The 16,833-nt window shown below is 33.4% G+C and overlaps 1 protein-coding gene across 2 annotated transcripts in view; it reads right to left on the minus strand.

Moving 5' to 3' along the window:
• Positions 1 to 924: 924 nt before the first annotated feature.
• The window catches only part of LOC124353039, a 29,854-nt gene continuing 13,945 nt past the window's right edge, over positions 925 to 16,833 (minus strand). For both annotated transcript variants that reach the window (XM_046802834.1, XM_046802835.1), the window contains exons 5-11: positions 13,216 to 13,306; positions 11,845 to 12,096; positions 10,643 to 10,946; positions 9,456 to 9,578; positions 8,286 to 8,452; positions 7,035 to 7,176; positions 925 to 5,750 (exon numbers count right to left, since the gene is read on the minus strand). In XM_046802834.1, the coding sequence (XP_046658790.1) occupies positions 5,376 to 5,750; positions 7,035 to 7,176; positions 8,286 to 8,452; positions 9,456 to 9,578; positions 10,643 to 10,946; positions 11,845 to 12,096; positions 13,216 to 13,306 (1,454 nt within the window). In that variant the 3' untranslated portion in view covers positions 925 to 5,375. The remainder of the gene's footprint in view (positions 5,751 to 7,034; positions 7,177 to 8,285; positions 8,453 to 9,455; positions 9,579 to 10,642; positions 10,947 to 11,844; positions 12,097 to 13,215; positions 13,307 to 16,833) is intronic.

Below are 16,833 nucleotides of genomic sequence, written 5' to 3' on the forward strand. Positions count from 1 at the left end.
AGTTAGTTATTCCTATGTTGTAAGTAGTTTATTCTGGCTTATACAATTTTCAATTGGCAGTCATTTTTTACTGGTTTAAGATAGAGACCTCTAGTTTGTGTTGTTTGTTTTATTTTATCAGGGGCTTGAAAATGACAGGTCACTTGATGGGGCTTTACATTTAAAATTTTTGAGCTGCCCCCAAAATTCCCCATTTTGGGTTTGTGAATGAAGCAGTAATTATGCCCAAAAAGTACCTCATAATATAAAATAAATGTGTGGCGAGTTTAGTTTTTCTCGTGTGAGCCGTTACAATATTAGTGGGGGGTCTCCAGACTTTTTATTAACCCTGTATATTTAAAAAATGAATAACCATAACGGGGGAGGATTTTATGATCTTATACAGCATGTCTATGAAATTATATCCAGTCAGGCATTTTCTACAGAATTTTTGAGTTTAGCTTAGAACCTGAACATTTTTCAATTTGGTATTATTGAGTTCCTAGTTCTGTTTGGAGTAGTATTTTTTGTCTTTTTCTTCCCATTTAATTAGAAGAGGTTATTTTATTGGATTATACAATTTCTTACCAAAAATCACCATGTGTCAAAAAGTCATCATCATCTTCCAAATTTTCTGGTCTAAAAATTATCCGGAAAAACAATCAAATTCTTAAAACATTTTGGACTCCATGTGGACAGCCATCACCAGAACAACATATTTTTAACTAAAATTTAACAGAAGATGGCTTTTTGGAACTCAATATCAGCTAAACAACTAATATTCGAGATTTAGCCTCAAAAAGTGTTTGATAAATATATATATATATATATATATATATATATATATATATATATATATATATAATAGTATAACTTAACTTTAGTACCTGAAGATGAATTCCTAGAACTTGAAATGTACATTGTACGAAAATAAAAAAGATCAAAAAGTGTTAAAAAGGTTTATTATTATTATATATAAACTAATATTCGTTTACTTCTATTACTCCAGTGTAAAATAATATTAAATACTTTTATTGGAAAAATTTAAAAAAAATTATAATAAATTTACCAAGGGTAATCTTTATCTAATTAATCATTATTTTTGTATCAGTATCTCTTTTTTAGGCTAAAATGTATTATGATGTTGAAATCCTAATTTCTAATCATGGTAAGTTACTAATATCGATACTCAAAGAACGAATTTATTTGATCGCGCAGCACTTCATGTAATGAAAATGTGAAATATAAACTTGATGAAGCACAAATAACAATCTTGACAATTAATAGTGCACAGACAATAGCTTTTGTATGGTGAAATCTCTCTTATAAATGATGGCATAAGTATATATAATAAAAAGATATATAAAAATAAATGTGAGGTGGAAAGTAAAAAGAGACCTTTTGTTGGAATAGTAACTTGCTATTGTTTAGTGCAAAGGAAATTATTGATTGAGGTAAAAAATTTATATTGTAAGTTTTCATAGATTATTTTGGTTTATTTTGTGATCTTTCGACTAATATTGATGTGAAAAAGGTGAAAAACATAAAGAATTTGAATAAAGAAATTCAATGTTTTCTCAGTAAACATGTATTTTGTGAAAAACATCCAAATTCTCCTATAACTTCTTGTATCAAACTGTTTAAAGTAAAGAATGTTTACTACGATATTCCTTTCACTTTCCACGTCACAAATAACGGCTAATAACATGTTTCATACTATTGGATAAAATCATAAATTAGTGTAAAATTAAATCATATGTACCTTAATTAATTTCACTAACTCAATTAAGAATCACTGACTTGGCACCTAAAAAGGTAAATAAAGATAAAAATACGACTACAGTATTCACCAGCTGTAAAGAACTTCTATTACAGTACTATAGAACACATCACAATCACAACTTGTGTTTTACTGTACTATAGTTAACAATACCGAAAGCATAAAACTTATAAATAACCAAAACTTACAATAATAATTAACAGAAAAGTAAAAACAAAGCTGCAAAAAACAAGTAAACAATAACAGCTTAAGCTTTTAGAATATTGCACTATTCACTAGAATGGTGAGCTATTAAACATTATAAGCCAACCAGTGGGGGCAAAGTAATTCCTGTACATTCTAACTTTAGCCAACAAAATTGTTAACAAACTGGAACAATTTACAGATCTACATTGCACAAATTTTGATTTATAAATTCATATGAAAAAATGTTTAACGTGTTTGCAAAGGGGTGTACCAGATTAGGTATAGAACAAACCAATGTTGGTCTTTAACCTTTGAGTTACAGGGTGACAATTTGTTGTTATCTAATACTTACATTTAAAATAGTCCACTATGAGAATATGTTGTTGTGATGGTTTTGTTACTTTTATTTCTATTTTGATTTGATCTCCAAATACACTGTTCTTCACAATTTGAAATCCATTAGCATTTTTTATTTTTATAAGAATTGCTCCCCTAGTTGAAAGTTCTGCCTGTACAAAAACTACAGAGGCATACAAGGTTTGGCTAGAAAGAAACTGGAGTAGTATTGTTGTAGCTACAAAATAAAAATGCAATAAGGCTGAAGATATAGAACAGCCAATCATGTGATTCTCTTTCCGCTCAAGATTCGTTTCGATGGGACAAAATGCACCAGCTATAACCAGTTAATATTTTGCCTCTACGTCAGAAAAATATTGAGTACCTAAGAAAGAACAAAAATTTCTTTTGTAACTTGTATAATCCGCAAGTGAAACATTTAAAATTTTACAAGTGTACAGTGACGATTGTTTATCATGAACACAAGTGTTTGAGTCGTCTAAAAATCGATTAAAAAGTGACCACAAAAACACAAATGATGACACATGCACTGGCAGACCTTCGTCAGCAAAAAGTGAGTTGCAAAAATCTGTAATTTGTTCGACAAGATCACTGTTTACCTATCAGAGCAATATCTGAGTTTAAGGAATTTACAAGGAAACTGCCAGGCAGATTCTTTATCAAAGTTTCAGCATGAAAACAAAGTCTGTTCAAAAACAGTTCTTAAATATATCACATCTGAACAACAGGAATGCTGAAGAATGATTTGTTATGACATCCTAAAAAACATTGACCGTGATTATCGATGCATTGGAAATCCCATAGTTCTTCATGACAAAAAAAGCACCAGTGTCAAAATCAAAATTCAAGAGAATGATGATTGTTCTCTTGGTATCAAAGGGATTGTATGTACATTGTTTGGATACCCGAGGAGCAGTGAATCAGCATTACTACTTCAGTTTTCTGACTACTCTCTACATTAGCGTGTATGGAAAAAACGAAACAGCAACTTGCTATCTTAAGAAACAAGTTATTGATCCTACACCAGGATAATGCCCTAACTCACAATGCTTTGACAGTGAAGACATTTTTAGCCAACTTTAAATGGTTGAAAGGTCTAGACCATTCACCCTTACACACCTGACTTGGCCTCCTGTAATCTTTTTCTTGCCTAAAGTCAAATTAAAGTTCTTACAGCAGTAAAATAAAAAGCGATGGAAGTCATGAATGAAATTACGGAAAATTATCTGCAGCATTGCTAAGCACAATGGAAAATTCACTTGGAACTGTGTACATTGAAAGTAATAACATCAAACTGCAAGATTTGTAAGTAAAAAATTTTTTTAAGCATACTCCAGGTTTTTCTAGCCCAACCTTGCATGAAACTGTATAAAAGAAATGGCGTAACACAGTGAAAAAACTGTGTAGCACAATGTGACATGACCAAATGATTAGGCATGAATCAGGATGCCTTCCAAATTTATCTCAATCACAACTTACTTTTTTCACTAAATTTAAGATAAAAAATCTTATACAAGACTAGAAGAATTTGTTAAGGAACAAGAATCAGATCCTACACAAAAGCATATTCTAATAACAGATCCGTTTGTCTTACTTCTTTTTGGTTATGCAAATGCACGCCTATGATTGTTTAACGAAGAAACAACATCCAGAAACATCTTCATATTCCAACTCATATTGATGATTATTGAAACTTTCCGCTTTCATAACTACTTTTACTATATTTAAACCGAGTTCAGTTGAATTTAGTATCATATAATTATTTTAACAAAGAACTCAGCTTGAATAAATAATACTTGCCCTCCCTAGTTTATTTGCAAAAGACTTGTCCAGAGTAATACAAATTTGGTTATTAAAAACTGTACAATTTGAGTCTTCAACTAAATTAGTTTACATTTTCTACATTTCTCGTCTGTTTATGGGGAAGAAAGTTTAAAAACGTTATAGAATATAAATTTATAATTACTTCAAGCAAATAATACAATTTCTTGTTACAAAATGATAATTGTATTTACTGTTAAATATAACGGCTATGAAGGAAGCACATTTTTCTACCATTTTTAATGTTGCATAACAATTGTATTTAACTGGAAAGCCATGTCTTCCTTAACTTGTGGTTGGTCATTTTCATTTAATGAAATAATTGACATATTTCAGTCAGTGTTAGACAAGAAGAGAATCTTTTGGACTTTAATTCAGAAAAAAATTACAAAGTTAATAATACCATATACAAAATGAAAATGAGAAGTATAAAAATGTATAAAACTCTCAAAAGGCAAACATGTTGCAAAAATTATGAAAATTGTGGTTTTATTATCTATTATAAAGGGTGTATTGTATACTAACTAAATTAAGCCTTTATTTAAGAGGTGTGAAAACAATATATATCCATACGTTGTGCATTATAGAGATCATCAAAGTCTATCTTATTTCACATTCGTTGATCCGGGTTCATTAAAACATCTTTATGTATTTATTTTTGGAATTAAACATCCACCACCTAACAAAGGAAAATACATAGGTTTGATGTAAAATTGTAGGATTGATGGAAATCGATGTAAGAAATTGATGTAGGATTAAAAGTAAAATACATTATTTTAACTGTTTTGTAGGTTAACAACACTTTAACAAATTTTATTTATGTCAATCTGGCAAATTAAAAAATCTTACAGTCAATTACATAACCAATTGAAAACTATTAATACTCTAATAACATTTGTATAAAAAAAATAAAGTTTGCCTTGCCACAAAGTCCATATAAAGAATTAAAATAATATTAGGTAGGCAACCGGTGAAATCACCACAAATTTTATTTGGTCTGACCTCAGTGTAACTATTTTGTGAAAAAATACAATATTCTGAAATATAATAAGCTCTATTTGTAAAAAGTTCTTATCAATAAATGATCACCTCAGTAACTAAGGCAATGCGTGAGTACACTGAACAACAGAATCGTATAAGTAGATGCAGGTTCTGAACGCTGCAACAACATTTTGTTCCCGATAACGTTACAAGACTGAGGGACGAGTTGGGGCTATCTAAAACTAGCACAAAAGTATTGCACATCGGTAACTCATTGCACTATATAGTCCTTATAGCTACGGAGCGCCTTTAACTGCTTCTTCACCTGCTTGACCAGATCGGAGGGCTGCACCAGCAACGAGATGTCCAGCCCTACAGCGTTCAGCCGGTCCCTCACCTCTCCGTCCTTGAAGAACAGGTTGAGTGGCCGACCGTTCACCTCCGTGATGGTCCACGTCGACAGTGACAACCCGTCTAGTGTGGGAGTTCGTGACGAGAGTCCGCTGTTCGCCGCTATACTGCCCGCCGTCACGTCCTTCACCTCTGCAGTGTTGCCTTCTAACACGATCCCTAGGCCCTGGCCCTCCACCTCCCTTCGTAGAGCAAAAACCCGCCCACACGGCACTCGCCTTATCACAAACTCTACCTGTAACGATAAGAAGATTTTACTATTATCAGTTTGGCTTGAGAGAAGGTATTTGTTGTGTTTAAGCTACCCATTAAGTAGTAGAAGAAACTAAGAGGGGAAGACTAAACAATGAATTTGGCGTCAGATGATTAACGCTATTATGCTGTGGTCCATTAAAATCATTTGTGAATACTGGTGTGTTTTACTTAAAATTTAAATGTATGGTTAATAAAAAACTGTACATACACATAATCCTCTTGTACTAGTCGATTCTCCAGGAACAGTACAGAACAGGTTATTTCTAAAAAGACTTCACAATTCTGAACATTTATTTAGAAAGGTTAAGAAATGTTTTGGCATTAATTTTTAGTGAAACACGTCAAGTTATAGTTAAAAAGGTTAAATATGACATCCATTGGCAATTCGACAGATGTCTTAATAGGAATCAACTTATTGCTGAAGCCATTGATGTTCGATTTTATTGACAATGCACAATGTGCTATATTGTTCTCTAAAAGGCCATATGTATTATAGCAGGGGCAGGCCTTGTCAAGCACTGTAGACCTAGTAATATAAAATACTAACTGCTATAATTTATACATACAATCAGTTTTAAATCATACAAAATTAAATTTGTAATTTTTATATCTAGAAAAGATACTCACAACCACAATACTTGATTAAAATATAATTTAAATGCACCTCAATGTAGACTTTCAAAATCAATCCTGAATCATAAGTATAATTCTATTCAATTGTTTAGTAAGCTTCCTCACACTTATCTCAACAAGTAAACTTAGGAAAGTTTAAAATGATTAGCTTGTTGCCATTTTAAATAATAGGGAAGTGTTTAGATGATGATATGCAAATAAGTTTTATTCTGTATATGTATAGGTTAGTATAAGAAAAATTAGGAATTAGTGTTTGTATTTGTGGTCTTTTACATATATTTTATTTATATAATTAGAGAAGCTTATTCCTTTATATGATAGGTCAATGGCTAAAATAGATACTGGCTGATACTGATTACTGATGAGTGCCTTATAATTTAAAGTATGTAAAAAATAGAAAATTTACAAATTTTCATATAAAAATGAAATTATTAAGAAGTTTTCACTTGTAACTCCTCACAGAACGGTTTTGTTACAGAATGTATAACATAATGGCTGTTATGAAATCATTCCATAATAATTTTCTATTGAAGAGACACATTTTGCACTGAACTGTAACATAATTCTAAAAATCAGCTGTTTTACTCCTCTAAGTTACTACAGCAAATGAACAAACACAAAGGGCACTAACGTAAAGACTAGGAGCTCCTCTAATAAGTCGCTGTGCATCCGTAGCGTTCTGGACCATTATCCCAGCCACAGACATGAGCTGGTCTCCAATATGAAGAGCGTTGTACAGCATCGGATGTTCCTTCTGTTTCCAGCCTGCAACCCTGTCAAAGGAAGGGAGGTTAATACTTGGAGCCAGTAGTTTACATCTTCAGTAAAATAAAAAAATACAGTTAAGTTATTTGCATTTGTGATCAAGTAAAGCAGCATCCAACAGGGTAGCCAACTCAAAATCTTTATTCAAATTCTTAGTATTTTGTCAGTTTTTCTGGTTGAAAATTTCTGATTCTCTAGTCTGTTTTCAAATCAAATATAAAGATCAGTAATATTGTATTTAACCATTACTCCCAGTGTCAGGGTGTCAGTTTTTGTCACCAGCTGTATTTGGACGAAATTACCACTAAGTTATGGTGGCCTAGCAAATTTCGTAGATAGTGGTATAAGCAAAACGCTTTGCTTATTTTAAGCTCCTTTTGTTCATATCTGTGGTTTTCAATGTCGACACTACATCGTGTATACCCAATAATTTTCTATGCTGTTTGGAACATTCATGCATCCAATTCGGAAAAATAAAGAGTCCCCACGATTTTGGCGTGGGTCATCATAACAAAAAATTATACCAAAGGAACTTTAATCTGTACTTGTACTTTGAACTTTGTTTATTCTTTTGGGAGGAGAACAAACCTAAGAATACTACACTATTTCAAAGAAATTTGCAGAGATTCAAGGAAACAGATATATTTTTAACACTACAAGTAAAAACCTCTACCTTCACTTTTAAATATGAAAAGAGAAAAAAGAGAGCAATTCCATCTTTGTAAGTAGTTCATCCTTCTGACAATTGGTGCTGGTTTGGTTGTAACCTTCTTTTTAAGCTTCCTGTCCTAAAAGTTAGTTAAATTAAACATCTCATTGGCTTTAAATAGAGATAAGTGTCTAGAAAAAAGTAAATAAGTGAACTAGCAACCCTGTTTTCTGCAGTGATTCTGCAATCCAAAGTGAACAGACAACTAGAATGTTCTCTACTGGTTGAGAGATTGCAGTGCAATTAAAAAATTTTTAATCATGTGAAACAATATGTACTTTTATGTGTTCTTTCAATCAGTGGACTGTAGAAGATAATTTTCAAGGTAAGCCTGCTGATTATCCAATTAACTAGTAACAATCATTATGATTTTAGCTTGACATCTTATATTTGATGTCTGTCACTAACCAGACAACGCTGAAGGCATCAACAAGTGCGATGGAGCCAAGACAGTCCCTCCGCCGCAGTTGTAGCCGTACACCACCAGGGTGCGCTATCTCTCGCCTCAACTGTAGCACCTGCTGCTCTCTAAGCGTCAGCCGGGAACTGTTGTTTGTTTCACTTGCTGACACTCCCTGGATGATTCATCAATGTAGATATTAATTTAATTTAGTATGTAATTGCTTATATTATGCCCGCTACTATTAAATAACACATTTAACCCTTAACAACTCACATTAAAATTCATTAAGACTTATTACAGTACTCCATTTTTAGAAACATTAAATAATATTGGGGACCACTAAAGCAAAATGATTTAATGTTAATGTGTTATAAAGAATTTTAAAATATCTACATAAACCTGTTTTAAATCATGTTAATTAATTTACAAAAATATAAAATTATAATTAAAGAAAAAAATAAAATTTCTAAACAAGTTGTAAGCAACTAAAACAATTAATTTGTTTTACGAATAGTAAATTTTAGAGTTACATAAAGTGTTGTTAAGAGTTTTACAAAGAATAAATCATTAAGATCCTTTACTCTATACTTGAATTACTTAATTTTTAAAACGAAAATTCAAATTAAACGAAGAAATTACATTATTTAATATTATAGAACACTCAAACAAAGTAGAACTGTGGAAGGGGCATGGAAATATATACTCTCAGATGCGACTTACGACAGACTGAATTCATGTCAGTAGACATTATAGGGTCTGTGACAAACGTAAAAATAAATAACTTACTTGCACAATAGTACCAAAATTGTTTGTAACACTTGCACATTTTACCAAATGTAACGACAAAAATAATTAGCAAACACTGGTCAAAACAAAACAAATGACACAAAAGTGCAATTAATAAAACTCAGCTGTACCTGCCAGAGGTAGGAAAAGAGTGAGAATACCAGTCTGAAACATTTTGATTCCAACCATATTAACCAGAGCGCTGAAAAGTGAAGAAAAAAAAGATACTATTATAAACTTGTGGTGTCAATGCCAACAACCCCGGCACATTTTTCACAAGGACGGATTCTCGCCCACAGTGATCCTCAGCACTAAAAGAGTTCAATATTTAAAGAGTGATATATGGAAAGATGTGTATCCTAGTAGGCTAAGATGTGGCCAGCACAGACCTGACGGAAGGGGTTAGGTGCAGGCTGTAGGGCCCTGATACGATCTGCAGCAACGGGAGGAGCATTCTCCGTACTTCTCCGTCTCGGTCTGTGAGCGCCCCTGCCTCGACCAGTAGGTGCACTCTGCACATAGTACAGAACTATTAGAATTATAATAGGTAAGTATTCATCAATTATTAAAAAATAGTAAAACATAACTACAGTAGAACTCCGATTATCCGAACCCCTATTATCCGAATCCCCAATTATCCGAATCATGCTCATCCGACTCCCGCATGCTATATTTAGAACACCCCGCCCTTCCACCTGCACATCGACTGCAGTCTCGCCGCCGCCCGCGGTCAGTGCGCTTGAGCCGTATGCCAGTCCAGTCCCGTTCGCGTGTGTATTTAGCAGTCGAATTGCGTTGTACCTTGAGAGTTGCGTTGATGTGTGCTCATGTTTATTACTGTACTCTATAGTATTAAAATAACAACGTTTTCAATGGACTTTTGTTTATTTAATGTAAAATACTCCTTTTTTGCATAATTTCCATGCTAAATCCAACTATCCGAATTTTTGCATATCCGAATCGGCCTGATCCCCAATTAATTCGGATAATCGGAGTTCTACTGTATTTTTAAAATATTAAACAAGTCAGGCATAGGATATTTAAAAACACTTATGAAAACAGATCAGGTTGATATTTTACTTAAAGTTGTGTGTTATATCACACATTGTATTTTCTTAACATTTCCAAAAAAAAAAAAAATAATTCTGATATTGAAAAATGGAAAATGGTTTTTTTTTGCCAAGGTGGTGTTTTCATTACTTCACTACTACTAATTAGCTTCAATTTGTAGTTCAGCTAGAATACAAAGTAATAATTTTAATTTGGTTTTTGGATGGATGCATGTTTAAAATAAAATAAAACAAAGATGATATTTGTATTAAACTGTCGTATGACCAGTGTTTTAGTTAGAAAATTAAATGCTTTAATTTGGGAAATGGGCACCAGCCTCCCCATCCTTTCCAAAAAGGAACATGTGGATGATTCTCAAGTATACATATTTCCACACCATCCGTAGACTATGGTCTAAATAATTATTTAAATCAGCCTAACTGTTTGATGAGAGCATTTTTAAAAGAGATTTATCCTAAATTAAGAATCAGTACACAATATTTTCTATGCCACGAACATCACTCGCCTGTGGTTGGACGGCAGCGTTGACAGGCTGAGAAGGAGGTACAGAGGGGGGAGGAAGAGGGTTGGAAGTGGGTATTGGTGTGGGCGATAGTTGACTAGAGGGCAGGAACACATGTTCATACAGAGCGTTGTTGTCAGGCTCGGCCACTGGTTCTGAAGCCTCGGCAACGTGACTAGGACTAGTTGTAGTGGTCACTCCTCCGCCTCCACCCTCGTCCGAGCTTCTCATGCTAGCGCTCCGCCGGACATGTTGTCCCCCGTCCAGCCAATGCCTCGGGTTGGTCAGCAGGGGGAGATCCGATGTCCTGATCAAACATAATGTTGATTAAGGGATGATAATATGTATATTGGTAAGGTTTGTTTTTTATCATCACCTACAAGACATGAGCCTCAATAATGTATTCATAGCAAAGGACATTTTTAAATTTAAAATGTTACCTGATTGATATATATTAGTAAAATTAATGTCCCTTACTGTTTTATTCATGTGAAAGTCTAGAAACCAACCCAATAAGCAGGAGTCCTGTGATCCGTCTGGATAGTCTGTACTACTAAGCAAATATCATTATCCAGACCAATTATGGTAACCAATCTGATGTTGGACATCTATATATTGTCCCTTCCACCAATGATGGACCATTACTGATTTTTAGGCAGGGGGCCACCTTGGTGATAGTTTACTATTATCTTTTCTGTAACAGCTTATTTTTCATTTCTATACAACAAAATAATATTTTTTTAAACGCACTCAAACCATACTCAAAGTTAAGTTTATTTTATTTTTTATGATAATAGTAGGAAAGTGATTAATTTTAATTTAACAAAAAAAGTCTTTCTAAAATATTGGAGGGGCCAGGGCTTCCAACCCCTCCCCTCTGGGTCTGCCACTATCTTCTTCCTTTCATTACATTTTTGAAGAGAAGCAGTTAACTCAAAATCCAAAACTGTCATAATTTTGATCCTGAATACAAAGGGAAACAAATTCCATTCATGTTGATAGGGAAATTCACATTTAGATCTTACTTTAGTTCAAAACCTTTACACATGCCCTGATTAAAATTTGAAGAGAAATGGTCTGGCCGAGAACATTGTTTTGAAGAGTTTTCTTGAATCCCTATATTCAAAGTCATGCATTACGATAATATTGAGTTAAATCATAACAAAATTTGCAGTACATGAAATTTATGAGAGGGCTGTACATACCTTGGTGGTCGGATGAGTGCGGGGGAGGGTGTGGGGCGCTGTCTACGAGCTGCTCTGGGCAGTACAGGGGTGACAGGTGGTGTAAAGAACTCCTCTTCCTCTTCCTGGTTCAGAGCGTTGTTGACAAAACTGAAGTCAAACGCTTCAGTTTGTGGCAGAGACGTCGTAACATCATCTGTCGTCACTTGTATCACAGTCACGTTCTCCTCAGGAGGAGCTGACAATGCTCTGCAGAGTATTGGCCGAGATGACCTTGAGCAGAAAATCACAGTTTTCTTAAGTAAAATGATTTTTTCATGAATGAACTTATGTGAATGCTAAATAGTTGCTGATTTGTCAAATGGAATATTATTCAGTAAAATTTTAGCATTTACATGGTAGTTGTCGACTACTCTTTACCACTACAGAGCAAAACCTCATGATTTGTAATTCACTAGGACACGTAATACATTTACTTCACTATATGCTCATTGAAAATGTTTAGTAGCCCACAAGACTGGCTTATGTAACTTCATTTTCTCTCACAAACACAGGCTGTACAAAACGACATTGTTTGTCATTACCATTATACCATTTTGTACATTTTTTAAAAGTAGAGCTTTTACATTTATTACATACAGTCAGAGTAGATTTTAGTTTTAGTTTAGTTACTTGCTATCTTTATTTTAGTTGAAAGAATTATTTTAAATAGAATTTTACTTTATTTGCTTTCTTTAATTATACAAATATGTTGTACCTAAAATTACAAGGAATTCTTTTACTCTATTTGAGTTTTATTTTATACAAAATAGGAGCATACCAAACCTTGCATACTTCATGACAAACAACACCTCTAACACTTGTAACTCAAACAAAATATATGAATACAAATTAATGTATTGATGTACATTTAGAGTTTTTTTAAATGTTTTGTTCACTTAAATAAAAGATTGTTTTGTGAAAAACACATTATAAAATTAAAAATCAATAAAAAAAAAAATTTACAATGATTTTGACTTGGTATAAAAAAAAGTAAAAAAAGATTTTATGGGTTTCGGAATTACATTATAATGTGTATTTTTTCATAGAATGTTACTTAGATGAAAAAGGATGTATCTATCAAAATTTTACATTTTGAAATTTTGAAACGAATTTTTCCATTGAGATCAGATGTAGAAATATTACAAGACTATGGTTTAACTGAACAGGTTTTACCTTGCAATAATTCCTCATACCAAATCAGTAGTGGTGCTTTGCACAGTGTAATTAAGGAAGTAATACGCGAAAATTATAAAATGGAGTTTAAATGTAGATTTTATAGTGCAGTGATTTTTATATTAAAAAACTATAAGAAGTAAGAAAGATTATTGAATTTACAGGAAATTTGAATACCTGGAAGGAGCTGGAGACTGTGTAATGTATACTAAACTGGAAGAAGCACTGCTTTGAAGGGATTCTTCCTCTCGACTGGGCCCAGCTTCACCTATTAAAAAGTGCATACTTAATTGATTAACTGAAATTAACCCCAAATTAAGCCAGTAAATTATAAATAAGCTGTCACATTTATCGTCTGAAGTTTCTCATATTAAGATTAACTATAGTGTTTTTAAACTGGTTTCCATATTAACAAGCTTGCTTTGGTGAGCTTGTTGTCTGTACTGGGGAGTGGCGAAACTGAAATAAATGGTAGAGAAGGAAAGAGAGGAAGGGTAGGTGCAAGGTTGAGTGTGGAGAGCACGTGGGCTGTAGAAGGTTACACTAGGACTAGTGCCAGCCAACCCTGTCATCATTGTACATTCATTTGTGTAGTATAAAATACTGATTACAGATTTATTAGGCTTGACAAGTTAGGCTGGCTTAGTAGCATAGGCAATCCTAGTTATCATCGTAGCAAGCCGCTTGCCACTTGATTACAAAAGGCTAGTACGTTGTGTTGACTGTGTACTACTATCACTACTTGTTGAGATTTATAGAATTCCTTTTAATTGTTGTACCATAGTTCAAATTCATTTATGCTGAATCGCGGTAGGAAGTAGGCTCTTATTAACTAGACGCGGTGCGTGGGACATTTTTTTGTTCAGTTGGACCGGCAATCAGCTGATCGGTCAGTGACGTATCGGGTGATGCGTTCCTCCCGGCTCGCTGGTCAGTTTCGAGTCTTGAAGCCACGACGACAAGGTCCTGTTGAGAATCGCAGCTTCTTCCTCTAACCCTATAGTGTGGGATTTAGAGTAATTTCCATTTTTTATCGCGTGTAAATTTAATTCAAGTTTTTTAATTTTTCTTCAGTGCGTATTAAATCCCTATCAGCCCTCCGTAATCTTCAAAGTAGTAAGTCCTGTACCAGCGTTTAGTTAATATCTTTGATTTTTAATACTGTTTGTAATTAAAATTTCTAAAGTTTCCCATCTTTCAGAGTCTGAGAATTAATTACATTTTTTGAAGTATTGTGAATTAAATTTTGGTCATAAAGTTAATATCAAGTTTTGTGTTATATTGATTTTGAGTATTTTGAGAAGAGAACTTTTATTTTATTTTGTTAATTTAAACCATTTTTTGAGAAGTATAAATTTTTAGTTTCATTTTAATTTTAATTCATTTTTAATCAGACTCTTAATTAGATTTGTTCGATTGTGTGAAGTTTTGAAGAAAATCGAATCAAAAGTTTGTAAACTTTGTTAATTTTTTTTGGTAAACTTGAATTTCGGAATAAACCAAGTATTTCCGAAAAGTTGTTTAATTTATAAAGTATTAGCTCCATATAAATTTAAAATATGTGCTATAAAAACGGTACATAATTTGCGCAACTCTGCTATTTCTTTTTTGAGCATAAACTTGTACAACAGGTTATTTACAGGAAAGAACTTGTAAACTGGTATAAAACTTGTATAATTCATGAAAGTGTGTGTAACTTGTATAAGACTTGTATGAACTTGAACATTGTGTATAAACCTGCATATTTTGTGTAGTGAGTAAGACTTAGGACTTAGAATAATATTTGTGAGCTTGGAATATTTGATTTATTTTAAGAAAATTATTTTAAAATAAAAATGGAGCTAGCGCATGTAGACCTGTTGCTCAAAGAGGAATTAATATTTGAAATAAACTTTTAGGGACGGAAAATGCTTTTAAATACGACGCTGTTAGAATCTTAGAAAAATGTCGAGGTCCCTTCGGAAGTTAAATATAAGGGCCAGTGCTAGTAACCGTAAAGGGGTTATAAAATAAATTATAGTTATTGTAGAAAGGGTCAAGAACAATAAGGGCAGGAGATAGGAATATTGTTGAGAATTTCCTGTGTACATTTTAAAAAGGTCCGGATGTGCCCAAGCCACAATAGCCCAGCCCCCTTGTAAAAAGGATTTGTTTGTAGAGTCCGTATCGTAAAGTTTAATTACAAGTGAACCCGATAAGTGAAAGCGAAGTGACTCTGATAAGTGAAAACTAAGTGGGGCCCGATAAGTGAAGAGTTTATGACACGGCAGTAAAGATAGGACTGGGCAATATGATTGAATATTTTCATGTGAAATGCTTATCGGAAATAACAAGGAAATATTGATCCTGGTAAAATGTTTTTTTTTTTTTTTTTTTTTAAATAAAGATAGCTTGTTTTCTTTTTTTTAAGGTGCATAAAGTATTAAACAATAATAAGGTACAATTTCTAAATTTAAATTTAAATTCGAAATGTGAAAATTGAGAACTCAATAAACATTAGCCCCCGGCAAAGGTCAGTATGTTTTATTTTCAGGACAATTATATTGTTGAAAAGGAATTGAAGATGGGGTTCCTAAAACAATAAAATGACAATATAATTTATTTCTAAATTAACTTCAAGAATTGATTATATAATTATGTATTAATTTGGCCCAAAACACAAAACAAAGTTAAGTACGAGAGTCCAGTAGCTTATTATAATAGTAAAATAAATAATGGAATATAAAAGGGTGATGTGACGACGTTTTTTATTTCAGCACATTGTATGGCTAAAGATGAGAAGTCATAATATAAATGCCAGTGTAAGTGTGTAATAGAAGTGTTGTTGTAAACCATGTAATTTTCAGGGACAATGAATGGCATTAATGTGTATAAAGTAAATACACAGATGTATTCTGATGTATTGTGATATATCATGAGATATATTTCTTCCCTGTTCCTTCAAATGTAGAAGGACAGGGTAAATTTGGTAATGTGTGTGTTGTTGTGTTCCCTGTTCCTTCCAATAGAGAAGGACAGGGTAATATTTTTTGTATACAATGAGTTGTATTGATAGTGATATATTCTTCCCTGTTCCTTCAAATGTAGAAGGACAGGGTAATATTGTTTTTTTTTAATCACTATATGAGGTTTATTGTGTGTAAAAAAATTGATTTTTGTGCCATTGTAATCCCTGTAAATTGATTGTATTGTAATTAACAACATCTGGTAATGGTTTACATTCGTGACACTGGCGGCAGGCGTACAATAAGAACACCGTGAAAGACTGACAGCCATACAATTATACGGAGGGAATATTTTGTAAAAGGAATGTCCTCCAAGAGCTCAATGCCTCGCTGGCTGAAATTGTTATTAGATTGGAGGAGCAGGTAGCAGTGCTATTAGCGAACCAGAGCCAGCCAACCACGAGATCAACGAGGCCGCCGCACTGCACCGGCCCGCACAATCATTGGAGAAGCTACCTGCCTCGACTCCTCACCCACCACATCCCTCTGCGATGGCTACCTGGGGAGCCACACTGGACGTGGAACACTCCTACCACATCACCCCTCGGACTACACATCACATCACAGCCTCCACGTAGTGATTAAGTACAAAAGAATTGTTATTTAAAAGTGTGCATGTGGAGGGATATTATTGTACTTAGTCCGGGATGAGTGTTTAAAGGTTTAGGTTCCTACCGTGATTGCAGCTTCGGGCTAGGGAAAATATGTACCATAGTTCAAATTCATTTATGCTGAATCGCGGTAGGAAGTAGGCTCTTATTAACTAGACGCGGTGCGTGGGACATTTTTT

Source organism: Homalodisca vitripennis, chromosome 1 (genome assembly GCF_021130785.1).
Source record: "Homalodisca vitripennis isolate AUS2020 chromosome 1, UT_GWSS_2.1, whole genome shotgun sequence".
Taxonomy (NCBI): Eukaryota; Metazoa; Arthropoda; class Insecta; order Hemiptera; family Cicadellidae; genus Homalodisca; species Homalodisca vitripennis.